This window comes from Pelodiscus sinensis, chromosome 5 (assembly GCF_052426305.1).
Source record: "Pelodiscus sinensis isolate ZL-2025 chromosome 5, ASM5242630v1, whole genome shotgun sequence".
In the NCBI taxonomy this organism is placed as follows: domain Eukaryota; kingdom Metazoa; phylum Chordata; order Testudines; family Trionychidae; genus Pelodiscus; species Pelodiscus sinensis.
Window position 1 is genome coordinate 72,511,292 of NC_143056.1, and position 26,964 is coordinate 72,538,255.

At 46.0% G+C, this 26,964-nt stretch overlaps 1 protein-coding gene across 19 annotated transcripts in view; it reads right to left on the reverse strand.

The window, feature by feature from the left end:
- GPHN (gephyrin) overlaps positions 1–26,964 on the reverse strand; it is a 527,119-nt gene that overhangs the window by 334,598 nt on the left and 165,557 nt on the right. For all 19 annotated transcript variants that reach the window (XM_089778535.1, XM_075927413.2, XM_075927415.2 and 16 more), the window contains one exon: positions 492–549. In XM_089778535.1, coding sequence (XP_089634661.1) covers positions 492–549 — 58 coding nt within the window. The remainder of the gene's footprint in view (positions 1–491; positions 550–26,964) is intronic.

A 26,964-nucleotide genomic window follows, 5' to 3' on the forward strand; every position in this document is an offset into this window, starting at 1 on the left:
TTTAGGCAGTCATGTTTTAAATTCTGGCAATACAATAAAATACCCACAATGAATTTAAATAAAAGCACCAATCAGAAATTAGAGGGGAAAGCCTTATTGAGTGTTTAGATTCTGTCAGGTTGATTAAAAGCATGTTTTTGACCTCTGAAGATACAGCTAGATGAAAATAGCAAATATAATCATCAGATTCAGTGAAAAAAAAAAAAAAAGGCCTTTAAAATGTACCAGAGAGACAAACATTCATTTTTATTGTTCATCCTGAACAATTTTAGAGACTGCTTCAGATGGTTAGTTAGGTCAGCTATTCAATACATAAAATCATTTTTTACCATTTGCGGTATTTAGCTGGTGGGGTGTGTTAAGAGAAGGTCATACATACTCTGTCCATTCCAAAGCACAAAACAAGTGAGGAGGGCTTTTTCCATGTAACACCCTAAAAATTCTCCCCAGAAAAACATTTCCAATGTTGAAAAACTGTAATAATACCGTACCTTTATTTCTTCAATTTCATCTGGCACTATCTTGTATGCAGATATAGTCCCACCCAACCTGAAATTGGGAGAAGAAAATATTCTCATAACCAGTATCAAGAAGCATGAAATGCTGTTCATGATTTTACTGTTATTTCTGCGTAGATTAGTTCTGAGTACTAACTTGGTATTTGAGCTGTTCAGAAAATGCTTCTTTCATTAACCAAATAAAAACCTTGTAGTAGTTAAAATGAGCATCAGAAGCAAGGTGTGCTTGGCTAGACTGAGAGGCAAGATCTAGGTTACTCAAGTAGGAATGATCAGCATTAGGGCTTTATTCTTTAATTGCACTGTCATTAACTATCAGATTCTTTGGAATTTTTTTTTTACTGTGTGGATGAGTTTAACATTTTAATGCTGTCGTCTGCTTCAACCTCAATATTTCCCAGGATTGCTACATCATTTTAAAATTGTTTTTAGTACATTTTATTTTGCAATGTGTTTGAATGTCAACTTTGAAAACTGATGTATTCTATTTATGTACATACTGGATATTGAGACTTTGTCTACACTGCAGGGTTTTTGCGCAAAAAGTTTTTTGTGGAAGAGATCTAGCCTGGGCCCACTGTGGATAGAGGCTGGTTCCTGGCAGCAGCCCCTGTCCACAGAGATCCCAGCTCTGTCCGCTGGGGCCTGGCCTCTGTCCATGGGGAGCTCAGACCCACCGTGGACAGAGGCTGCTTCATAGCAACCTCCTCTTTCCCCCATGCTGCTGCCTCTGAAAGAGGCAGCAGCATGGGGGAGGAGCAGGGAGCACCAGGAAGCCGGTGCTGGGGGGAACCAGTTTTTAAGCCAACTCTGCCCAGCACCAGCTGCAGCTCCCCCCCTTTCCACCTATGATACAGAGGCAGCAGGGGCGGGGGAATACATGTAGTTGGACTGCCTTAGACAGAGGCTCCTTTGCGGCAACCTCCCCCACATGTAGCAGCCTGTGTCTGTAGAAAGCTCAGACCCCCCGCAGACAAGTGCTGTTGCCAGACCAGCCTTTGCCTGTGGCCAGTGCGGGCTGCTGTGGACAGAGGCTGCTTTGCGGCAGCCTCTTCCACTTGTAGCAGCCTCTAAATTTAAATTATTGGACATTGCCTATCTCCTAGAACTGGAAGGGACCTTGAAAGGTCATCGAGTCCAGTCCCCTGCCTTCACAGCAGGACCAAGTACCAACCTCTGTCTGCAGGGAGCTCAGGCCCCCCGTGCATAGGGGCTGCTGACACCCCACAATGCTACTTTTGTATAAGAGGCATAGCAGTGGGATCAGTCAGCCAGTCTGCACAGGGAGATTGTTTTTAAACTGGCTCCCCTTCCAGACTCCCTCTTGCCTGGGACCCCACGCTGCTGCCTCTGATGGAGAGGCAGCAGCACGGTATGGCAGGAGGCTCCCCAGAATTGGGGCTGGAGCACACTGGCTGCCAGCCCCACTCCCAGGGACTACAGAATAGACGAGTAACCAATAAGAATTCACGCTTGGTTACTCGACTATTCCATTACCCAGTATTTAACATCCTTACTTCAATGGGCTTTGGATGGGATCCTATACGAAGAAAGAGGGTAGTGGCTTAATGGACTAACTTAGGAAAGGCATTACATATACAGAGAGCAACATGGAAGAAAGTGCAGAGAAAGTTGTGTCAGAGAGTTGCTCCATTTGTCTGTAATTTCGCATAAACCATCAAGAACTATGGGATTGCAAAAAGCCTTCAAAAGGCAGAAACTTTTGGCAACTATAACTCTGAGCTACACTTGAAATAACAAATAAATACTGAACATCTCTCTCTCTCTTTCTCTCTCTCTCTCTCTCTCACACACACACACTCACACACACACACACACACACACACACACACACACGGTTCTCAGCCATAAATCCCTAAGGAAGCATTCTTTTATTATGGCATTTCCATGTTGAAGTATATTATCAAATACACAAGGCAACAATAAAGAAGCTTTAGAAACTCATTTCATTTAAATGCCAGGGTCACAGGGATTTTTTTTTTTCATAGTTCACATTTAAAAAAATCTGCATGGTTTGAAATCTCTACTTAGAAAATTCGAAATTAAATTTTATCTCCTTAATGATTCTGGTTTCTTAAATAACTACTTATTTGGGAAGTTTTAATAGATTCACAAGACATTGTCATGTAATATTAAAAATAAAAAGTTAATAATTATAACACTGAGCTTATTTTGTTTAGAAAAACATCATACACTAATATAATAAAAATATGTATCTATTTAGTAGAGCTTTTCTATATTGACTTCTTTACACTACCCGGGACATGTTGCTTCTGATTGTTTAATCATATGGAATGAAACTATTGACTCGACTCATTAATCAATCCAGATGTATCTATCAAGTGTTAATAATAAAAAAAATAGTACAAGTGTGTTTTTTGTTTGTTTTTCAGGAGACCTTTTGAGTGGTGAATACATGCAAACCAAATAACTGAGAATCTATTTGGCCTTTATTTTTCTGGGTACATAACTGATGTTTTACTAACATGCTGACCACATATGCATAAAATCTTTTTTTCACCACAATTTCTTCAATATTTATTCTCATTCAGTCTGTATTTTTTAACTAGATGGGTGTGGCTTGCCAATGAATAAATATGCTGAAGGAATATTATACTATATACTATAGTTGATGATCCTTTATTTCCAAACCCCTATTTCTCTGAGATGATTTGCTTATCCAAATCTTTCCCATCATATTATGGATGGACTTTTTAAAAAAGGAACGTTAACTTCAAAGATTGATGTGTTAGTAGTTGTACCTTTTGTGGCCAGAGAAGACAAGGTATTCAGTTCAAAAGGTCCACATGTTGGACTACTCCCCCATTAATCTAGATCAGTGAAGCTTAATGGAAAACAATTATAATTTACAATGTTAAGGGAGAAATATAACATTCATACAATGGAAATGCTTAACTCTGCAATCATTATAGAATTAAATTATACTGTGAAATACCAATGTTTCAGTGAGCCAAATAATTCAGAGGTGGGCAATAATTTTTAATGGGGGGCCACGCCAAGATTTTGGCAGGTAGTCAAGAACCATACTTCTATGGAGGGGGTTCAGTGTCTGGGACAGAGGTTGGGTGCAGAAGGGAGCTTGGGGTAGGAGGCTGGCGTGTAAGAGGTAGTGTGGGGTCAGAGAGGGAGTTTTGGTGAAGGAGGGGGTTGTGACTTATGTTCCCCATAAGCTGTGTGACCATGCAGCTGTTTAATGAGCCCTGCTCAGAGCTCCCGTGCAGCCAGGGAGCTCAGCTGACCAGGTGGGAAGGGGCTGTCTGGCTCCAAGCAGCTTCAAACAGAGCTGTCTGCTTGAAAAAGAAGAGCTCCAAGAGCAGGCAGGGAGGGGAAATGAGGAGGGAAGGAGGGAAAAAGTGGCTGGGGGGGAAGAGTTGTAAGGTAAGGAGTTTGGGGAGAGGAGGAGAGAGTAACTGGCTGAGAGGAGTTGGAAGGGAGGGGAGTTTGTGGACTCCCATCTTTGCCAGGGGAAAGGCAGAAACCCAACACTCTCCTCAAACCTCCTGGGCTGAGAAGGGGCCGGGGGGGATCTGACTGCATAGGGTATGCGGGCGAAAGAAGTGGGTGCTGGCACGGGGGAGAGGTGGCAGTGGAGAGTTTGTGCTGTGTGTCCTGGCATGAAGTGGGGGACAAGTGGGGAATTTGTTTATGCTATGTCCTGTAGGCTGTTCGTGCCTGCAAGGCTGAGAAGCAGGATTTTATCCCAGCCCCCAGATGGGCTGGGGAAGCAAATTACACAGGGATAGATGGGGTAAAGAGGAGGTGGGTGGGTGCTGGTATCCGTGAAGTGAGGTGGAGACAGGAGGGGAGTTTGTTTTGGGTGTCTTGACTCACTTGCTGCAGTCCTCTTTGGCTGAGTTGTGGGGAGGAGAGGGAAACAGGCTGCAAGTGGGGGAGGGACGGGACATTTGCATGATTATATTTCAAACAAAGTTTACACAGATGTTAATGGATTAAAGTAAAAAAGAAAAAGATTCTTTTAAAATAATTTTTGGTGTGCAGATATCTAAAACTCTGCTCTTAATGATTTTTTAAAATCTTGTGTTACTAATTAATATATGGTATACTGTATTATATTAAGGCCAAATCTTTGCTATGTGGTAGAGTTCTGGCTCTTACAACTCAGAAGAAGCAAGTACTAGGTGTAATGCTAATTGTTTTCTAGACTGAAACCTTATTTGCATGTTCTTTGAAACATGCATCTGTCTAGAAACCCTGAAGCTATGTGGTAATTTGCTCTGGGGCATCTACTTTGAGTTGCTGACACACACAAGGCAGAAGTTTCAAACCAGGAGAATTGTTATCTGTATATACCTGAGTGAATGCCTTTTACTCTCCTTTACAGTGTCAGTAAATATTGTATTAGTATTTGCAAGGAGAGCTTGACTATTTCTAGTTCATTGATATGTTTAGCATCTTAAAACTGGGCTATATGAGGATAATACGCATTTTGGTGTATTTACTAGCTTGAGTTGTTAGAAAAGATGACAATACATGTATTCCAAGGGTAGTGTTAATTTTCTTATTTGATTTCATATTAAATAAACATCCTAAGCATTTCTCCTTGTTAACTATCCCTTGTTTTAATATATTTTCTTCCACACTTAAGGACTGTTTTATTTATATATAGAAGCTTCAGGGGGTAGCCGAGTTCATCTGTACAGGATAAACTTAAACAACAAATAGTCTGGTAGCACTTTACAGACTAACAAAACACATAGATGGTATCATGAACTTTCGTGGGCATAGCCCACTTCTTCAGATGATCGGAGTTTTGAGTTTAGGATGTGCAGACCCAAAATAAATAGGAGAGAAGGGTGAAGGGGAAAAAAGGAAAGGGGCAGGAAACAAGAAACAGAGAGTATGTAAATATCAAAGGGAAAACCAAACAGGCAAAACTGGTCATCTATAAGCACCTAAAATTGGATAGTTAAAAGAAGCAGATAAGGATCATAGGATAGCAATTAGAGAGGAAGAGTACTAACACAAGAATCTACACAGACAAAGAACTGTTGGCACTTTCACTGTTTGTTTGTTTGATAATGTCCCAGCCATCCGTTAATTTGATTGAGGTCATAGGTGTGAGAATTAAATTTGTGGATGAATTGTAATTACAACCCTTCTCTGTGAATTTGGCTTGTAGAATTGGTCTGTAACAAGACAGTGATTTGGAGATCTTTTAAAGTGTGACCAGGTAGATTAAAGTGTTCCCCAACAGGTTTCTGCACGTTCCTTTTGCATGTATCTGATGTGTGTCCATTGATTGTTTCCCTGTAGGGTCTGTCTAGTTTGTCCAATATATATATAGCAGAGGGGCATTGCTGGCATTTGATGGCATTGATCAAATTACTGGATGTGCAATTAAATGAGCCTTTGATTTGGTAGATTATGTTGTTGGCTCCAGTAATGAATTCGCTTGTATAGATGTGTGCAGAGTTGGCACTGCGGCTGATTGCGGGCTGGGTTCCTGGATGCTTATGATGTGGTTGTGTAGCATGGTAACCGGAAAGAATTTGTTTCAGGTTGGCGGGTTATCTGTAAGCAAGAATAGGCTTTTCCCCCAAGGCCTCAGAGTGAGGGAGCATATTCCAAGACAGGTTGCAGATTGTGTATAATGTGTTGGAGAGGTTTGAGTTGTGGACTGTAGGTAATAAGTGGAATTCTGTTATTTTCTCTTTTGGGTCTATCTTGAAGTAGTTCATGTCTGGGTACTTTTTTGGCTCTGTCAATCTGTTTTTTCACTTCTCCACGTGGGTTTTTCAGTTTTAGGAATGCTCTATAAAGATCCGGTTGTATCTTAGGGCTTGGCTGTATATAATAGATTGACAAATGTGTCTGGGATGAAAGCTGGAGGCATGAAGGTAAGTGTAGCGGTCAGTGGGTTTCCGGTATAGGGTGGTGGAAATTTGTCCATTATTTAATTGTACTATAGTGTCCAGGAAGTGGATTTCCTGTGTGGAATGGTCCAGGCTGATGTTGATAGTGGGGTGGAAGTTGCTGAAATCCTTGTGAAATTCTTCAAGAGTCTCTTTTCCGTGGGTCCATATGATGAAGATGTCATTGATGTAGTGTAAGTAAAGTAAGGATGTTAGGGGCGAGAGCTGAGGAAACTTTATTCAAGATCAGCCATAAAGATGTTGGCATGTTGTGATGCCATGCGGGTGCCCATGGCTGTGCTGCTGACTTAGAAGTACAAATTGTCTCTGAATTGGAAGTAGTTGTGGGTGAGGACAAAGTTGCAGAGCTCTGTAATCAGATGTACAGAGCTATTATCGGGGGTGGTGTTCCTGATGGCATGTAATCCGTCTTCATGTGGAATGTTGGTGTAAAGGGCTTCTATGTCCATAGTGGTCAGGATGGTATTTTCAGGTAGATTACTGATGCTTTGACGTTTCCACAAGAAGTCAGTGGTGTTGTGGACATAGCTAGGAGTGCTGGTAGCATAGGATCTAAGGAGAGAGTCGATATACCCAGATAATCCTGTAGTAAGTGTGCCAATGCTTGAGGTGATGGATTGTCAGGGATTTTCAGGTTTGTGTATTTTGGCTAGCAAGTAGAATGCTCCTGGTCAGAGATTAGGGGATTGTTAATGTAAATTTGTTCCTGAGCAGCATCAGGGAGCTTCATGAGCAGTTTTTTCAGGTTTTTGTGGTATTCGTTAGTGGGATCACAGGAAAGAGGTTTGTAGAATCTGGTATTGGTGAGTTGTCTGTTTGCCTCCTGTTCATAATGACTACAGCACCTCCTTTGTCATCATCTTTGATTATGATGTTAGGATTGTTTTTGAGGCTGTGTATACCATAGCGTTCTGCATGACTGAGGTTATGTGTTTTATGTTGTTTGCTGACAGTGTCAGCTCAAGCACATTCGCGGAAGCAGTCGATGTAGAAATCAAAATTTTCATTATGACTGTTAGTGGGGGTCCACATAGAAGCTTTCTCTTGTGGGACTGGCAGGGGGGAGCAGTAAGGTCAGTGTATTATACATCAGTGTATTGGAAGTATTCCTTCAGGGGGAGGAGGCAAAAATAGGATTCCAGATTTCCACAGAACTGAATAATATTTGTAGAGGTGGTGGGACAGAAGGAGAGTCCGTGAGATAGGAGAGATTCCTCTGCTGGGCCAAGAGAGTGGTTAGATAGGTTGATGATGATGTTGGTGAGTGGAAAGTATCTGGAATGAGAGATCCTGAGGCATGTAGCAGTTTGGATAGTTTATTGTCCTTTTTCTTCTTAAGGGAGATGAAATGGTCCTTGTAGGTGGTTTGTTGAATTGTAGTAAAGTCTGGAAAAGATGAAGTGTGTGTGGAGGCTTGGTTTTTTATGATAGTTTCTAATGTTGAGAGCTCCTCGATTTTTTTGCTGTTTGTTGCATAGAACGCTGATAAGGTGGTTCCTTAGTTTTTTGGCGAGTGTGGCATAACCTTTGGCTGTAATCCATGGGGTATGTAGATTGTAGTGGGTTTTTCACCCTTAGACCTTTAAGTATCATGTCCATTTGTTTGCACTTGGAAAGGAAGATGTCAGTATGGATCTGTGCACATTTATTTGTGAAGTTGATAGATTTCCACTACATACAGTTGAATGCAGTGCCTTGCATGTTCAGAAGTTCCCGCCCCACCTTCCCTATTTATTCTGGGTCTAGACATCCTAAACTCAAAACTCCAGTAATCTGAAGAAGTGCACTGTGCCCACAAAAGCTCATGATACTATCTACATGTTTTGTTAGTCTATAAAGTGCTACCAGACTATTTGTTGTATTTCAAGTTTATTTATGTATGTGCATGTGTGTATAATCTAGGTTTTTTCTTTGTACTGGTGGTGAACATCCACACACTATCCTCAATATTGGTGCTGCACATAAGAAATTTCAACCTGCTCAAGGATCCAAAATGTAGAAAATGTTAGCGAGAACAATGATTGTGACCTGGGGCAGGGACTTGAGGTGCAGGATCCAGGAGGGGGTATGGGTGAAAGATGATTCTGGCCTGGGGGAGAGGCTCTAAGCAAGGGTGCAGGGTCTGGGAGGAGAGGGGAAAGGGGTATAGAGGGTTAGGGTGCTTGCCTGACGCAGGGAGCTAGAGAGAGAGAGTGGGGTGAGGTGCCAGAGGCAGGCTCTGGTTGGAAAGCACTTACCTAGGCAGTGCCCAGCCAACAGCCCTGCAGGAACCTGAGGCAGGCCAGCTGCTGCAACCCCAGGCTCGTGGGCTAGTTTCACGACATGGCTCTGCTCTGGGTACAGGGGAAGGGGGAGAGAGAGGAAGGCTTCACGCCCTGCCCCCAGCAAATCTGCTCAGCTCCTACTGGCCTTCCTCCCCAGCATCCAGAGCAGAGCACAAGCTGTTCTCTACCTAAGGGTTGTGGGAAGGTGGCTGCATACCAGATCCACCCCGCTGGCTGCCTCTTGTCCACCCCGAAATAATTCTTACACAACATGGAATAAAATAATTCAAAATCTCTCTCTTCTGAAAGAGTTCTGTGAAAGAATGAATCAGCAAAATAGAGATGAAAAAGCAGGGAGTGAAGGAAAGGGAGAAACATGAAAACACTTATAGAATACTATGTAAGAAAAAGAGAAAAAAAGAAATGAAGAAAAAGGAAAGAAAAGAGGAAATCCTTTTTATGTGCCAGCTCAAGCTGAAACTAAACATGCCAAAAACAGAGTTTTTAATCTGCCCTTCTCAATCATCTCTGGTACCTCCTTTTTTGATCACCGTAGACATCACCATCCAGGCCCATAAACAGGATTCTTTGACTCCAAACTCTCTATGTGTTCACATGCAGGCTATAGCTAAACATTACCAATTCTTTCTGCAAGACAACTCTAAGATATTACCTTTCCACTGTCCCAGATAAATGTTTTGGATACTATAAAACCCTTCTTTCTTACTGTGCCAAATACAAAGTTGCTCTGCTCTGCTCTTCTCCATTCAGAGGATCATTTTCCTGGTCTGTTGCCTTGACCATCACCCCTCTATTTCAGTATGTCCACTGGGTCCCTGTAGTGGGTTGGAGTGGCCACCCACTGACCCTGAGGAGGAAGTGCCCCTCTCTGAGCCAGGTTGGGCTCACCTGGAGAACTCACATAGGAGGAAGTCAGGGGGTGGGCCTAGGGATATAAAAGGACTTCCTGCAAGGCCAGTCTGGGCCCTGCCAGAAACAGAGCCGGAGGCACTCTCTCCCCAGCCAGCAAGGGAGCCAGAGGCCTCCGCCTCCCTGACCACTGAGGAGCCAAAAGCCTCCCCGCCCTGGCCAGCGGAGGAGACAGAGCCGGAGGAGACAGAGACAGAGCCAGCGGAGTTGGACAACTGGCCTAGGCCTCCCGGCCCTCTTCGGGAGGATTACCACATGGGTCTGCTGTAGTAGCCAGAGGAACCTACTCCGGGCCGCCCAGAAGACTTCCCAGGGAACCAGGTACCTGGGATGGAGGGGAGAATTGGAGTTGGCCCAGGAGTAGCCAACCTTGGTCTGGCCGGGGTCCAGTGGGTTGGGGAGTGGATCGGATCCCCCACTGACCACGGTGCAACAGGTCAGTGAGTTTTGGCCCGGATCCTGGCAGCTGATTACCAGCTGCTATTAGGGCCCTGGGCCGGAGCATGATGGTGAAGGGAGGGGCTCATGTCCCCCCTGCCACCCTTTGATTGGGTGGCAGACTCCCCTCCAGTGGCGTGCAGCCACAGGCGAAGGGCCTGAGTCTTCCCTGAGTAAGGAGACAGATTACGTACCTGGGTATACTGACTGTGACCTGGTTTGTTTGTCCTGGGAGAAGCCCTTCCCCTGCCATAGGGCTGGGCTACTGACTGTTAACTGTTGCAGGCCCTGCCTTGTGTTAAGGCTGGGCTACTGACTGTTTGCTGCAAGCCCTGCCTTGTGTTAGAGCTGGGCTAGTTGTTATCCGTATATAAACAGTTTGCTTATTGCAGCCCTGCCTTGTGTTAAGGCTGGGCTACTCATTGCCTGGATATAAACTGCTTGCTTATTGCAGCCCCTGCCTGGTGTTAGGGTGGGGCTATGGATTGGTTGCTTAGACTGTTTGACTGTTGCAGCCCCTGCCTGGGATTAGAGCCGGGCTACTGACTGCTTAGGGGCTTGTAGTGGGTTGGAGTGGCCACCCACTGACCATGAGGGGAGCCTCCTTCATTCCCCGAGGAGCACCCCAACAGGCTACAGTCCCCTTTCCCTACCCCAGCCAACCAAACTGCTTGTATTTATTTTCAAGGCTTTTCATAGTCTGCCTCTACTGGAGGTCTCTCACTCCAGGTCATCAGTGAGACACATGAGGGGTGGTGAGTGGATGGGATTTACTTTTTTATGGTGCTATAAGAAGTTATTCATCCTGTGCAGTAATGATGTTTCTTTGAGATGTGTGTCCCCGTGGGTTCTCCACTCAGGTCTTGGTGCAGGCCTGCACCAGGATCAGAGAATTTTGCCAGCAGTTCCCCTCGCGCTGTGCCTGTGCACTCAACATCCCCCCCCCCCCCATCTCCTGGAGCCCATGGAGTGTGTGCGGCATGAGTCCCGTCTGTTCCTTTTCTACCTAAAGTCCTTGTAGACTCCAAGCAGAGGGGAGGATGTCGGGGTAGTGGAGCACCCACAGAGACACACATCTAGAAGAATTATCGTTACTGCACAGAGTAACTACTTCTTCATTGAGTGGTGTACCTGTGGGTGCTTCACTCAGCGTAGCAGTGCCCGCCCGATGGAGATGGACATTGGAGTCTAAGTGGAAGGAGGAAGGACTGCATCTTCTAGAGATGTGGAGGGTATTGGCCCCTTGTATAGGACATAGTGCTGTGCAAAAGAATGGTCTGAGGAGCATGTGGCTGCCCTACAAATGTCTACCAATGGTATATTGTTCAGAAAGGCCATTGTAGTGGCGATCACACATGTGGAATGATGTGGTGGCTGTCTGCCCCTAAGTTAATAAACGGTACGTATGCAGCCTGCAATCCACTGGGATAGGTGCTATGCCGAAACTGCTGCTCCTGTGTGTAGTCCTGACCATACAACAAAGAGCCTATCCGATTTCCTGGTAGCTCTAGTTCTATCAAGGTAGAACATGATTGTCTTCCTTGCATCCAGAGTATGTAATATAGCCTCCTTGGGGGAGGCATGAGGTTTAGGCAGGTAAGTAAATGGGTTCATTTACATGGAAGTTGGATATAACCTTAGGGAGGAACTTGGGGTAAGGTCTGAGTATGAGACTTTATCCCTGGTATAGGTAGTGAAAGGTTGGTCTGCCATGAGGGCTGAGATTTCTTCTATCCTTCTTGCTGATGTTATTGCCACTATGAATGCCACCTTCATAGACAGGTATTGTGGTGGCATAGTGGATAATGGCTCAAAGGGTGACCTGGTAACTGTGTCAAGGACCAGATTCAGGTCCCACGGTGACACCGGGGGGGGGGGGGGGGGTGTGTGCAGGTTTGGACGTATTTTCTGTAAGCCTGAGAGAAAACGCTTCACCATGGGATGTACGAAGAGGGAGAAGCCATCTACTAAATCATGGAAGGCTGTGATCGCCGCCAGGTGGACTCAGACAGAACTGATGAAGAGGCCCGTGTTGCTCCGGTCCATGAGGTAGTTGAGTAAGGTTGGTATGGAGACTGTAGTGGGATGCAAATTGTGCATCATGCACCATTGTTGAAAACGTGTTCACTTGTTTTGATAGATGCTTCTCGTGGAGGGACGATGACTGTTCAGGAGAACTTGTTTGACTCTATCCGAACAGGTAAGTTCTTCATTCTGGAACCATAGAGAAACCATGCTGTGATTTTCATGATTTTGCTATTGAGGTGACATATACTGCCGTGGTGCTGTGTGAGGAGATTCGGCACCACCAGGAGAGGGATAAATTGATCTATCGACAGGTAGTGTAGATAAGGGAACCAGGGCTGTCTCGGCCAGGTGGGGGATATTAAGATTACTGTGACCCGATCGGATTAGATCTTGTTGATCACTCTGGCGATAAGCGGGTTTGGTGGAAAGGCATAAAATAGGGGAGCTGTCCAGCAGATGGTGAAGGTGTCCCCTTCTGATCTCTTGCCTTGTCCTGCCTGAGAGCAGAATCTGTGGCATTCGCAGTTGAGGTGTTGCAAAAAGGTCTATAGTTGGGAAGAAGAAGTTACTCACCTTGTGCAGTAACGATGGTTCTTTGAGGTGTCTCCCCCCCCCCATGGGTGCTCCACTGTGGGTGTTGGGCTCATCCCGGCGCCATAGTTTGGAGATTTTTCAGCTGTTGTCCGCCGGACCGCGCATGTGCGACGGCCATCTCCGGCTTTTCACGCCGTTTCTGGTTGTGTGGTCCGGCTCCCACAAGTTCCTCCTGATTGTCGAGGTCTGGAAGACAAAAACAACAGACTCTGAAGAGGAGAGGAGGGCGGGTTGTGAGCATCTACAGGGACAAAGTGAGTAACTTCTTCTTCTTCAGGTAGTGTCTCCGTGGGTGCTCCACTGGTGGGTGATTCCACAGCAATAGCCGACATACGGTGGAGGGTGCAGAGTCAATTTGTTGCTGCTAAGGACAGGATCGCAGTAGTTACTGCTATGTCAGAGATGATGATCTTTGTTAGTGCGTAGTGGCTTGCAAACGTAAGGTCGGAGGACCACGTTACTGCTCGGCAAATATCTTTGATGGGAACTCCTTTGAAAAAGGCTGTTGAGGACGCCATTGCTCTGGTAGAGTGGGCTCTAACCATATAAGGTAGTGTGACGTTTCTTAGTTCATAGCATTTAGTAATGAAGGACACTATTATTTTCAATATTCGCTGTGACGATAACAGGCGACCCTTAGAGCAGTCAGCTATCGAGATTAGTAGATGCTGAGATTTTCATATATTGCTGGTTCTCTCGATATAGAATGCCAAGGCCCTGCGGACGTCGAGCGAGTGAAGTCCTGCATGTCATTCAGAGGAGTGTGGTTTTAGATAGAATACGGGTAAGATGATAGGTTCATTTATATGGAAACTGGAATTGACCTTGGGCAAAAACAATGGTTGTGATCGTAAGATGACTCCCTGTGGTGTGAAAAAGGTGTAGGGAGGTGATGCTGAAAAGCTACCAGTTCTCCTACCCTGCATGCAGATGTGTTTGCTAACAGGAACACAACCTTCATAGTAAGAGTTGAAGTTGGATGTGGCCAACGGCTCAAACGGTGGACGCATCAAAGTGTCTAGGATCAGCTCTAGGTTCCAAGGGCCTGGAGGTTGTCTGTGTTCAGGGAACAGGTTGGTCAACTTTAGAGGAATCTTCTTGAAGTGGGGTGCGATAAGACGGCAGATCCTTTGAGTGGTTGGCGAAAGGCTGTGATAGCCGCTAAGTGCACCTTGATAAATGACAGAGAAAGACCGAGGTGTTTGAGGTGCAAGATGTATTCCAGAATAGAGTGTAGGGGCGTTCCATGAGGATCCGAGTTAGTGTGTGACCACCATTCACTGAACCTTCTCTACTTATGAAGGTAAGTTTTATGGGTGGAAGCTTTTCTACTGTGTAAGAGAACGTGGTCAACAGCTTTCCAGCAACTTATTCTTTCTTGTTGGAACCTGTCAGGAGCCAAGCGGACAGTGAGAGGCGATACGGTTGTGGAGGGAGCAATTACCCATCGTTCTGTGTCAGGAGATCGGGCCAACTGGGAAGACGATACGGGGGATGAGGCGACATGTGGAACAGGTAAGGAAACCAAGTCTGGCGTGCCCAGAATGGTGCTACTAGGATTAGTGTTGCTCTGTCCTCAGCCACTTTCTCTAGGACCCTGTGGATTAGGGGAATGGGTGGGAATGCATACAGGAGTTGTTGACTCCAATTGTATAGGAAGGTATGCCCCTTCGATGTGGGGTCGATGCCCACTCTGGAACAATAATGAGCGCACTTCGTGTTGTACTGCATGCTGAAGAGGTCCACCGCTGGATGGCCCCAGCAGGAGAATATGCTCCGCAGGACCTCAGGGTGCAGTTCCCATTCATGCTGTTGTGTTGTCGTCTCCAGGGAGGTACGCTGCTGTAATCATGATATTGTGTTGATTTCACCAATTCCACAAGCACACGGCTTCTCTGTACAAAGTATGGGAGTGGGCTCCTCCCTGCCTATTTATATAATAGATTGTTGTCATTGTCTGTGTATTTGCACTCTCTGGTTGCGTATCCAAGTGAGGAAGTGGTAGCAGGCATTGTACATAGCTCATAACTTGAGCAGGTTTATATGGCAGAGAGATTCCTGGGCCAACCAGCAGCCTTGAGCTTGTTTGTCCTGCATATGGGCACCTCAGCCGAGCAGGGATGCGTCCATTGTCACCGGGATAGTTGGCTGAGGTCTGCGGAATAGTATGCCTGTTTTGGGGGATGCTCCACCATTTAAGGGATTGCTTGACCGTGCTTGGTACAGTGACCATTCTGTGCACGTTGTGTCTCTGTGGTGCATATACTGTAGATATCCAATGCTGTAGGCATCAAAAATGTAGTCGGGCATGTGCTACGACATACGTTGTCGCTGCCATGTGTCCCATCAACTGTAGGCAAGTACGTACAGGGACTGTAGGGCTTATAGTGAGAACCTGTACAAGATCCTGAATAGCACGAAATCTGGAGTCGGGTAGATAGGCACGTGCTGTGGTGGAGTTGAGGCGGGAGCCTATAAAGTCTATGGTTTGCTGAGATATGAGAGATGACTTTTGAAACATTAATTATAAGACCCAAGGTGTCGAAGAGCAGTCTTGCTGTGTTGACAGCACTTAAGGCCTCGTCAAACGATCGAGCTCTGAGAAGACAGTCATCTAGATAGGGAAAAATGATGATCCCTAGTCGATGTAGGAAAGCCGCTACTACCGCCAGCGTTTTGGAGAACACCCTGGGGGCTGAGGAAAGGCCGAATGGTAGGACTTTGTACTGATAATGATCAGAACCCACCAGGAATCGGAGGAAGCACCTGTGGGCCGGATGAACTGTCACATGGAAATAGGCGTCTTGTAAATCGAGGGATGCAAACCAGTCGTCTTTCTTGAGTGCTGGTATGATGGTCGTTAGGGTCACCATCTTGAAACGTTGCTTTCATAAGTATCGGTTGAGATGATGAAGGTCCAATATATGCCTCCAGCACCTGGATTTTTTCTGTGTTAGAAAATAGCGGGAGTAAAACCCTCTCCATTGGAAGGGCTCTGGTACCCTCTCTATTGCTCCAATATCGAGCAGGTGAGCTACCTCCTTTCTGAGGAGGAGTTCGTGAGATAGGTCCCTAAAGACGGATGGGAGGGGAGGGGTGGTAGGAGGAAGGGATGTGAAGGGAATTACATAGCCCGCTGTTACTAGCTGCATGACCCATTTGTCTGTTGTTATTGCAGCCCAGTGACGGTGAAAGGGCCTTCAACAATGGTGGAAAAGCGTAGTACTGGCATTCAAGGCACGTAGTATTTGAATGGCTTGAATCCCTCAATCCACGCGTCAAACTTGCTGTTTAGTTTGTTGTTGATTTTTTGGTCTGGCAGCTTGGGGCCGTTGTCTTTGAGGCCATTGCCTAGGTTGTTGGTGTTCGTATTGTCGTGGTTGTGCATAAGAGAAAGATCTTTGCCTCTGATATAGCATGTACTTTTTTCACCGATATGGCGGCGTATACATGCCCAAGGTCCTGAGCGTAGTGCATGAATCTTTGCTGGAGTGAAGCAGCTGGTCTATCTTGTCCCTGAAGAGGCATTGTTTGTCAAAAGGCAAGTCTTCGACTTTAGATTGAAGCTCCTTTGGAACCACTGACATGTGGAGCCATTAGGCCCTGCGCATTACGACAGATGTTGCTGTTGTCCTTGCTGCCACGTCCACCGTGTCCAGAGCGATGTGAAGCGCTGAACGAGAGGCAGTGTAGCCCTCTTGAATAATGGCTTTTAGCAGCTGTCACTTAGTATGTGGAAGGTGGTCGAGCAGGGAAACTAACTTCGCGTAATTGTCGAAGTTGTGATTTGCTAACAGTGCTAGGTAATTGGCCATTCGGAGTGTTAGCATGACTGAGGAGTATACCTTTCTACCCAAGAAATCTAGGCGCTTGTTGTCCTTATCTCCAGTAGTGGTTCTGTATTGAGGGGCTTTGGCCCGTTGTTGAGATGTGTCAACGACCAAGGAGTTAGGCTGGTGATGGTTGAACAAGAATTCCATCCCACTGGCTGGGGCGAAATACTTTTTGTTGGCCTTTTATTGGTCAGCGGCGCCGTGGCAGGAGTTTGTCATATGCCGTTGGCGATTTCAAGTATGGCCTCATCCAATGGGAGAGCAACCTTGGATGAGTGGGAGGATGTAAGTTTCTCAACAGATTATGATGTTTCTGTTGGACCTCCGTTAGCTGTCAGCTACCAGCCTGAATAACTCCTGCAATTCCTTCAGGTCATCTGACGGTGAGGTGTCCCCAGTGAGGATGGCATCATCTGGTGAAGAAGACACCATGTCCGTAGGGGATCTGTGATGTAATGCTTCCGTGTCAGAGGTGTGCTCTACTTCTATGTTGGGTTGTTCTATTGGTGGTTGATCACCAGATGGAGTAGGTGGTCCAGCTGAGGGAAAAGTGGGGGATTGGCTCTTGTCACGAATTGTGAACAACGGAGCTGGTGAAGGTGAGGTGCGAACTGAGTGGGAATATCGCTCTCGATGGGTATGGCATCTACGCCTGTGGTCGTCCCTGTATCTAGAGCTCCTATTATATGAGGAAGACCTTGGGGATCTGGATCTGTACCTAGGGCAGCAAGGAGACGGCGAGTGATAATATCGGTGGTGGTAGTGTCTTGGTTAAGGGGAGACACTAGGCTGAAGCTGTCTGGATTCATGCAGAGTTGGAGGAGGAGAAGGGAATTCGGGGGAAAAGACTCCTTGTTGCAGACTCGCTGCTCCTTCTCTGTCAGTGGAAGAAGGGAAGAGTTACATGAGAGGCGTTGGTGGTGTCATGCTAGGTGTTGAAATTTGGCGCAAGTATGGCGGTTTTAAAGGAGTGCTGCGCTGGTGCTGATGGTTCTGGTGCCGAGCGTATCGGTGCCGACTGCGCTGGTGCCTTAGGTGTGGGTGCTGGTGGAGCTGTAACTCTGTGCATCGTTAGGGTGCTAAGTTCATCGGTGCTTGGGAATGAGGTGCAGGCTACACTGGTATGGTCTCCGGTGCCAGCGGCGGTGCTGGTAGGTTGGAGGGAGGTGGGGCAGGTGCCGGCGGTACCGGTGCCACGGCTGGTGCCGACGTCGGTGCCGACTTAGGTCTCGGTGCTGATGTACTGCGCACCAGTTTGTCTTTATGTGGCTTTCAGGCTGCCGCTGTCCCAGAGGCCCCTGGCTTATCTCCTGTGCTCACTCTGAGTGCTGGTAAGGATTGAGATGGTGATCGGCTCCTTTCTGAGCTTGTCGCCTTAGGGGAAGGCTGACGAGCTGTAGCAGGGAGAGACAGCAGTTGAGCTGGGGTTTCCGCTTGCAGTCTAAGTGCTTTGTCGAACAAGAGCATCTTGAGCTGCATCTCTCGGTCACAGCATGCCCTGGTTATCAGTTTTGTGCGGTGTGGGCACTTTTGGGGAATATGTCCTTCCCCGAGGCACTTTATACAAGAAGAGTGCCCATCTGATGGGGGCATTGACTCCCGGCACATCAGGTATTTTTTGAAGCCTGGTGACCCAGGCATGGTGAGAGAACAAAAAAACATTTTTTTTAAAGCACTAACTAGAATCTAACTACTAAAAACGTTAACTATAAACTTAACAATATACAAATTCTCCTCTCAGTCCTGACAGGATCAACACAAGAGGGAGCTATTTCTCCATCTGTGCCCGAAGACAGTCAGGAAGAACTGGCGGGAGCTGGACAGCACAACCAGAAATGGCGTGAAAAGCCACAAGATGGCCACCGCGCATGCGCGGTCCGACAGACAACAGCTGAAAGTTTTCCGAACTGCAACACCAGGATGAGCTGGACACCCACAGTAGAGCACCCACAGGGACACTACCTGAAGAAGCAGCCCCATTTGCGGAAGATTGAAAGGAGGACGTTGGTACTGAACTGCAACTCGTGCTGATCTAAGAAATGTCTGCTCAGTTTGTTGGCTCTCACATTCTGTTGTCCTGGTATGTACATGGCCGTTGGGGTTATCTGGTTTCTGACGTACCAGTCCCAGAATCTGACCACCTCAGCACATAGACAGTGTGATCAGGCACCCCCCCGCCAATTGACATAAAACAGATGGTGTGTTGTCTGTGAGGACACGGATAGTTCTGCCTTTTACTAGGGAAAGGAAATGGGCAGAAGCCCTGTGAATGGCTCTGAGCTCTAGAATTGATGTGAAAGTGTCTCTCGTGTTGGGCCCATATACCCTGTATTGACTCTGCGCCACAGTGGGCTCCCCAGCCCATGAGTGACACATCTGTTGTTATAGTGACTGAAGGGTCTGGTAGATGGAAGGGTATACCAACGAGGAGGTTGTTCGGAGATGTCCACCATCCAAGGAACTGCAGCACTAATAGAGGATGTGAGAAGTGCTTCGCAAGGCTGTGTTGGGTTGGTATATGACTGATTGCAAGCCAATGTTGTAGGCAACACATGTGCAGCCCTGAGAACAAGACCACAAACACTGTGGCTGCCATATTCCCCAGTAATTGAAGGCATGTCCAAGACCGTGGAGAAAGGGGCCTGTCTGACCTGTTGAACAAGGTCACAGATCGCCTTGAATCTTTGTGGTGGGAGGTAGGCTCTTGCTGTGACTGAATCTGATAATGCCCCAATGAACTCTATCTTTTGTGTGGGCTGTATGGTGGATTTTTGTATGTTGATAAGTAGGCCAAGTCAGGAAAAACATTCCCTGGCAATAGTTGCCATGATGATAGTTTGCTGATAGGTAGGACCTTTGATTAGACAATTGTCTAGGTAAGGGAAGTTAATGACGTTTTGTCTTCTGAGAAAGGCCGTGACTACGGCTAGGGTCTTTGAAAATACTTGAGGGGCCATAGAGAGGCCAAAGGGGAAGACTCTGTATTGATAATGATCTTGTCCCATAACAAATCTGAGGAATCTTCTGTGGAACAAATGGATAATCACATGGAAATATGTGTCATGTAGATCGAGGGCTGAGAACCAGTCCCTTTAGTCCAGTGCAAGTAATGGTTGCTAAGGTCACTATTCTGAATTTTGTGTTGCGAATGAACTTGAGTTTCCTGAGATCGAAGATTGGTCTCCACCCCCATTTTCTTGGCTGTGAGGAAATAATTGGAATAAAACCCCTTTCCCCGATGTTCCTTGGGGATGGGTTCTGTTGCCCCCGAGATAAGTAGTTTTTGTACCTCAGCCCATAAAAGGGGCTCATGAGAGCGGTCCCTGAAGAGGGATGGGGTAGGGAGTTGGGTAGGGTACATGGATTTAAAGGGGATTGTATAATCTGATCTGATAATTTCTAGGACATATTTGTCTGTGGTAATTAGGGCCCACTGTTGGTAGAAAGATCTCAGGCCATGATAGAAGGTGACATTGGACTGCACTGGCCCTGTGGGGTCGTCACAAAGACCCCCGACCAAAACTTCAAATTTGCTCTAACAAATTTGTTGTTAGAGGTGGATTGATTTGTGGAGGACTGGTTTTGCTGATTCCTCTTCCTACGAGGGTGTTGTTTGGGCCTGTTATCATATGGCCTCTGCTGCTGTCTGTAATAGTTGCAATTATAATCCCTCGGCTTTTGGTAGGGAGTATATTTGCACTTCCTATTGGGAGGGGTGTACGTGCCCAAGGTGCGTAGTATAGTACGAGAATCCTTCATAGAGTGTAGGATATCATCTGTATTTTTAGCAAATAATTGTTTCCTATTCAAGGGGAGATCTTCCACCCTTGCTTGTACTTCCCTTGGGACCCCTGATGACTGCAGCCAGGAAGCCCTGCATGTTACTATGGCTGTGGCAATAGCCGCAGTGTCTGCGAAATCCATAGTGGCCTGAAGAGCTATTTTAGCTATTGATAAACCCTCTTTAATGATGGAGTGGAGGTGAGGTCGCTTGTTTTCAGGGAGGTCCTGTAGCAGGTCTTGTAATTTGGCATAACTGGCATGATCGTAACTAGCCAACAGTGCTATATAATTAGATATACGGAACTGGAGTGCGGCCGAAGAGTACACTTTGCGGCCAAAGGTGTCTAGTCGTTTATGTTCTTTGTCATGGGGCGTAGATTTAAATTGTGAGTTCTTAGCCTTGTCATTCACAGAGTCCACCACCAGCGAGTTTGGCTGTGGATGGGCAAATAGAAAGTCCATATCTTTTGCAGGGACGAAATATTTTCTGTCCACTCTACAGTTTTTGCCACAAAGCATCTGAAGTTCAAGGACAGCTTGGTTGATGGGTAAAGCTATTTTTGAAGATTCTGAGGGTTGTAATATCGTGAGTAATTTGTATTGTTTGTCTTGCACCTCTTGTAATGTATTGTCTTGTGATTGGGCTACCCGTTTGAAAAGTTCTTGAAAATGTTTCAGGTCATGTGCCAGAAGAGAAGGTGAGATCTGGAATACTGCTTCGTCCTGCCTGGATCTGGATTCATGTGAGGAGCTCTCTGAATCTGACTGGGATAAGTTGTCTTGCTCATTGGAATCCGCTTGAGAGATTACGGGTGAGCAGGTGTGGAGCATGCAGAGATTGTGGGTGAGTACCTAGAGGTGCAATGTTACTGGGATGTAGAGGCTGTGTGTCTTCAATGTTAGGTATGAGAGGAATGCGGTCAGTTCCCTTGCTATGCACCCCAGGGGCTCTGCTGAGGCAGGCGCTGATGTGGAAGATACATCTATGATTGATTGGGCCAAATGGGATGTTGTTGAAGGGAATGATCCCTGTATGAATGCCAGGAAGTTAGTGAGGGAGAAGGAGAGGAGTGGCATGATGAGAGCTTGCTCTTACACGTGCTACCATAATCAGATCTTGGGGATAGCAGGGTAGGTGAGTGGGGGTCACCCTGTGAAGTGTTAGTGTACCCCTGCACCATGGAGCACGGTGAGCCAGTTACTCCTCTGCAGTCAGACTGAGGAGATTTTTGTAGGTGCTGCATTTTGTGCAGTAGTTTCTGGTGCTGCGGTGCCATGGGTGGTCAAAATCACTCTGCCTGGTTAGATTGGGTGCAGAGGGAGGGCTCACAGGAGCTGATAGAGGAGGTATATGTGGCTTGCCTGAAGCTGCTGCCTCAGTGGTGCCAGCTATTTGGCAATCTTAGGTTATGCCTCAGCTTTCCTGGATGGCACTGACTTGCATTTCTCCGCTGTGCCAGAGACTGATGGCACCGGGGAACGAGAGGTTCTGGGCAGCTCGGATAGGGAGAAGCCCTTGCAGCTTGAGAGCCTTTGTGGGGTGATGAAGCTGCCCTCACCGAGGGCTTTTACTGTGCCCATACTTCCTCTGGTTTGTCCTTTGGTAATTGAAGAGACTTTTCCCAGAGAATAGTCTTAAGCCACATTTCGTGGTCTTTTCTAGCTTTGCCGTCACATTCAGGCAATGAGGGCATTTCTGTGCCACATGAGATTCCCCTAGGCATTTGACACGAGGCATGGCTATCTGGAGTAGGCACTGAGTCTCTGCATGAATCACATTTTTTAAAGCCAGGGAAACTCAGCATGTTGCGGAGAGAAAAAAAAAAAGCTATCGCAGCTGCCACTCTCCCCGCCCCCACCCCTACTTCTTAAATAAAGTAAACATTGAAAATGGTCAAACTAAGTAAACTGTGAGGTAAAAACCTAAAACTAATAAAGGATTTCCGTTTTTCCTGTCAGGAAGAAGAGCGCTGCTCTGAACTCCATCTTCAGCCAGGGATGGTTGAAAAAACTGATAGGACTTGGGCCACACGCACACTCCATGGGTTCAGAGGGAGGGGGGATGCTAAGTGCGCAGGTGCAGTGCAAGGGACACTGCTCTCAAAATTCTCCAATCCCCGGTGCAGACACGCATCGAGACCTGAGTGGAGGACTCACAGGGATACCACTCGCTGAAGAATGTATGTTACACAAATAAAGGATTTTGGTTTCCAAGGGGGCAACTTGAATATCTATCCCCCAGACCAGCTCTGCTCCCATCCACTCTGAACTTCTGTGGCTGGGACTCTCTGGTCTAGCAACATCTGTGGACCAGAGAGTCCTGTACAAGAGAGGTTCAACCTGTACTCTGAAAATAAGCCAAAACATGTCAGGATCATTTTGTATACATCAAATTATTTTCTGTGCAGTTTACAAGTTAGAATTGGGATATATTTTCCCTCTCATTATTATCCTTCCCAAATATAATTTAGAAATACATTTATTCTTCTATGAAATACATACATTTTTAAACTGCATAGGTGGCCTTGGACTGAAGCAGTATTGTTTTGCTTTCATTGTGTTGACTCTGAACAACTATGTCCCTCCATGCAGTTCTAGGTATAGTAATTGTCATGAGAAGCTGAGCTATTGCTTCATCTGTTGAACCTTAATAAATGTTGAATGCAATGTAGTGTTCTAAAAATAACTATCCAGCAAGGCTGCTGTCATTTGCAGAAGTTCTCAGATGTCACTTTAATTATCATTAATCTTTTGTCAGGGAAATCATGCTGCCTAAATGATGCCAAGGCTTTCACGGATATCAGAAAGGTGCTTGTCATCAGTGAAATTGTGCTTTCCCATTTAAAAAAAAAAATCACTTTCCCCATTTTTTTCAGACCTATTTTACAATTATATTCATGGTATTCACCAAAAGGGAACTCTGACTTTTGATGTATTTATAAACAGAGTAGGCTATTAAAGATCTGAAATATGATTTGAGAATATATACTTGTAAGCAGGACTAGGAATCTGCATTCTTAGGCTCTATTTCCAACTCTAACACTGACTTGTACAATCTTCAGCAAACTTCCTTAGCCAAATCCTCATGCCTAGCTGAGCCACATACAATGAAGGACTGAAGAGGGTTAGGTAGTAAAAGTGCCCTAAAGAAAGGAAGCTTGCGCTTTTCTCCAGTCCTGGGGGCATATATTAAAGCAGACTCAGCCCAGTCTAATTTATGCAATCTTATAATGGCACCCTAAGTACTACTAAATGTTCAAAGAATTATTGAAGCACATTGGTTTGGCCATGCTGCCTACAAAACTGAATGATGAAAGATAGAGCAGTTGGTGTAGAGCTTATGCCACACCAGAATTTCCCGTTGCCAAAGGAATGCTCAGCTGCCCTGGTAAGGCAGCTTTACATCCACTTTGAGTTACAGGATGTATGAGATGCTAGGGATCAGTCCCATATCATTATAATAAGATGGCTATGACAATTTTTTTTAAATGTTGAGCCCACATGAACATGGGGATCCTAACTACATTAAGAAAATAAATGATCTGTGGATCATGTTCTATCTATTCTTGTTGCTAACAACAACAGGTAGCTAGAAAATATGAATTTTTCCTTCAAAATTATAATTTAAAAGTCTCTTTTTGGGGAAAATGGTTTATCTTGACAAAAATTAAAAGTTAAGAAAGTGTGAAAAAAACAGCATTTTCTCACATCTTCTGACTGATTTTCAACTGTTTATCATGTCAAACAGTAACAAAGTGAAAATGGATTCCCCCCACTTTGACAATTTTCCAACTAGAAAAAATGGCAGTATTATCTTATTTTCTCTTACTTAAAGCCAGCACGGGGAGTCCCGGTGCTGATGGAGCTGTTCCTTTAAGAAGCCCTTCTGCTGCCTGCGGTGCTGCAGGCGCCCGGAACCAGGAAGTGCCAGTCAGCTTTTTATAAGTGGGTGCACAGGCTGTCCTGGAGCTGGAGGTACCCGGCTGCTCACTCGCGACTGCGGGGCAACTGGCAGGGAATGAGCAGGAGAGGCTCTCTTTCTTTTTTGGGAAGCCATAGCCGGGGAAGGAGTCCTCAGCTTTTCTGGAGTAGGGTCTGATGCAGAGGAGCCTGTTACATTGGAGGCAGGAGAGCTTTATCAAACAGGATCTCCTTCAAACATCACTCCCGCTCCTTGAGGGCTTTAGTCATCAGCTTGGCACAGTGGCCGCATTACTGGGAAATATATGCCTCCCCAAGGCAGCGGACACAAGCAGAGTGTCTGTCGGAGACCGGCATTGACTCCCCACACATGGAGTCTTAAAGACAGGGGAGCCCGGCATTTTGGCACTTCGAGAGGGGTCTCACTTCACACCTCTTTATGTGTCCTTGCTTTCTTTCTCCTCTCCCCTTCTCTATCTTTCTCTCTCTTTTTTCTTAAGAAGCCCACGAAACTAATGAGCTTAACAGTAACAGTAATTCAAACGAGGTCTAAAAATATATAACTTGAAGAAATGTCTCTCTCTCCTCTTTTTGTTGTTGTTGAGAAGAAGCCTGTGAACTAAGGGTTGTAACAGCAATAGTAGCTAGGAACAGACACTATAACTATATACAATTAGTAACAGTTTCTCTTCTTGTTATTCTCCTTCCTCCCCCCCCCCTTTTTTTTTTTTTTTTTGCAAAGAGCCCGCGGAACTAAGGGCTATAGCGACAACAGTAAATGAGACCCGCGTTTATAACTTTAAACATTAAACAACAGGTTATTACTCTTATCTCTCTTTTTTTTTTTTTTGTAAACGGAGGAACGAAGTAATGAACAGCAAGTCTGAAGAAATTATTTTCTAAGTCTTTCTTAAACTTTCACTCAGGTAATGTGAGGAGATGAGGGGAGCTCTGTCCGTGACCAGGGGCGGATGAGAGGAACTGGCGGCCGCCGGACCGTGCACGGCAGATGAAAGGCGTGAAAGCTGCTTGTGCAAGCGTGGTCCGGCCGAACACAGCTCTGGCAAGCCAGGACCAGCCCGACACCAGACGTGGAGCACCCACAGGGACTACCCAAGAAGAACGGTTCTTCAAGATGTGTGACCCTCTGAGTGCTCCATTATTGATGATAGGTCATCCCAGAAACACAGATCGGAGTTTTACATAGCAGTTGTTACTTGGACCACGCATGCATGACAGGCACCTCGTGCTGTTTGCGCCTTAGGTGTGTGGCCCAACCTTCCCTCACTTCCTCATCCATGCCCGAGTACATAGGCACTCAGAGAGGGTAGGAGGGTGGGTCATAGAGCACCCACAGGGACACACATCTCACAGAACCATTGTTACTCACCTTGTGCAGTAACCTCCTTTTGTTCTTCAAGTGATGTCTCCATGGGTACTCCACTGTTGGTGACTACAAAGCAGTGACCGATTTGGACAGTGGATTTCAGAGTCACTGCTTTTGCCAAGGACAATGATTGAGATAAAATGATTGAGATAAAATGCATAATGCTTAGCAAAAGTATGCTTGGATGACCAAGTGGCTACCCAACAGATGTCTTTGAGAGCAACACTGAGAAGGAATGCTATGGAAGTTGCAATGGCATGGGTGGAATGTGCTCTTGGTGGGACTGGAAGCATCTTATTTCACAAGGACAAACAGCAAGCTATACATGATGATATCCAGTTGGAAATGTGTTGAACAGATAGACATACCCTTCTAGTGCTGTACAATGGAAACGAATAGGCGCTGAGACCTGCGGAAAGTCCTAGCTCTGTTTATGTAAAAGGCGAGAGCCAGTTGGACATCCAACGTATGAAGGATGGCTTCCTGAAGAGACGCATGTAGTTTTGGATAGAAAGCAGGTAAAACACTAGGTTCATTGACATTGAACAATGTACAGACTTTCAGTAGAAAAGCATGATGTGGCCATAAAGTATTTGTGTCTTTGGCAAAAGCTGTATAAGGTGGTTTCACCATAAGAGCCGCATTCTCACTGACCCTCCAGCCAGAGTTGAGAGTGACTAAAAATGCAAAGGAAGGGAAGGAAGTAGGTCACCATGGGCTCAAAGGGAGGTTGTGTCAACGAGTCTAAGGCTAAATTCAAGTCCCATGCGGTTGCCCCTTAAGGAAGCTCCTGGTAATGAGGTGCGCAAAGACCAAGAACCCCTCAACTAACTCGTGTATGGCTGTAATTGCCACCAGATGAACTCTGAGAAATAAAATGGACAAACCTTCAGTCTTTAATTTAAGACTATAATCGAAGAGGATAGGAAGTGGAGAGGTGTGAGGGTCTATCTGTCTTTGCATGCACCAAGAGGAGAAACACTTCCATCTATAGGCGGTAAGTTGTGCGAGTGGAGATGCTCCTGCTATACAGGAGAATGTCCTTCATCTGTTCAGAGCAGAGAATTTTGGAATCACGGAACCAACCAGAAGCCAGGCATTGAAGTGAGGACTGTGAGACTGAGGGTGTAGAATTGTACCAGGGTTGTGAGCAAGTAGATCATGGCAATCTGGAAGAGGATACAGAGGTAGTAGGGACAGCGAATAAAGATATGGGAAACAGGTGGGGGCCAGGAGGGGGCTATTAGGATGACTCCAGCCCCATCCTAAGGGGGTTTGGAAGAAAGGCATAGTGAAGTGGGGCATTCCATGTTATGAGGAAGGCATCCTGCA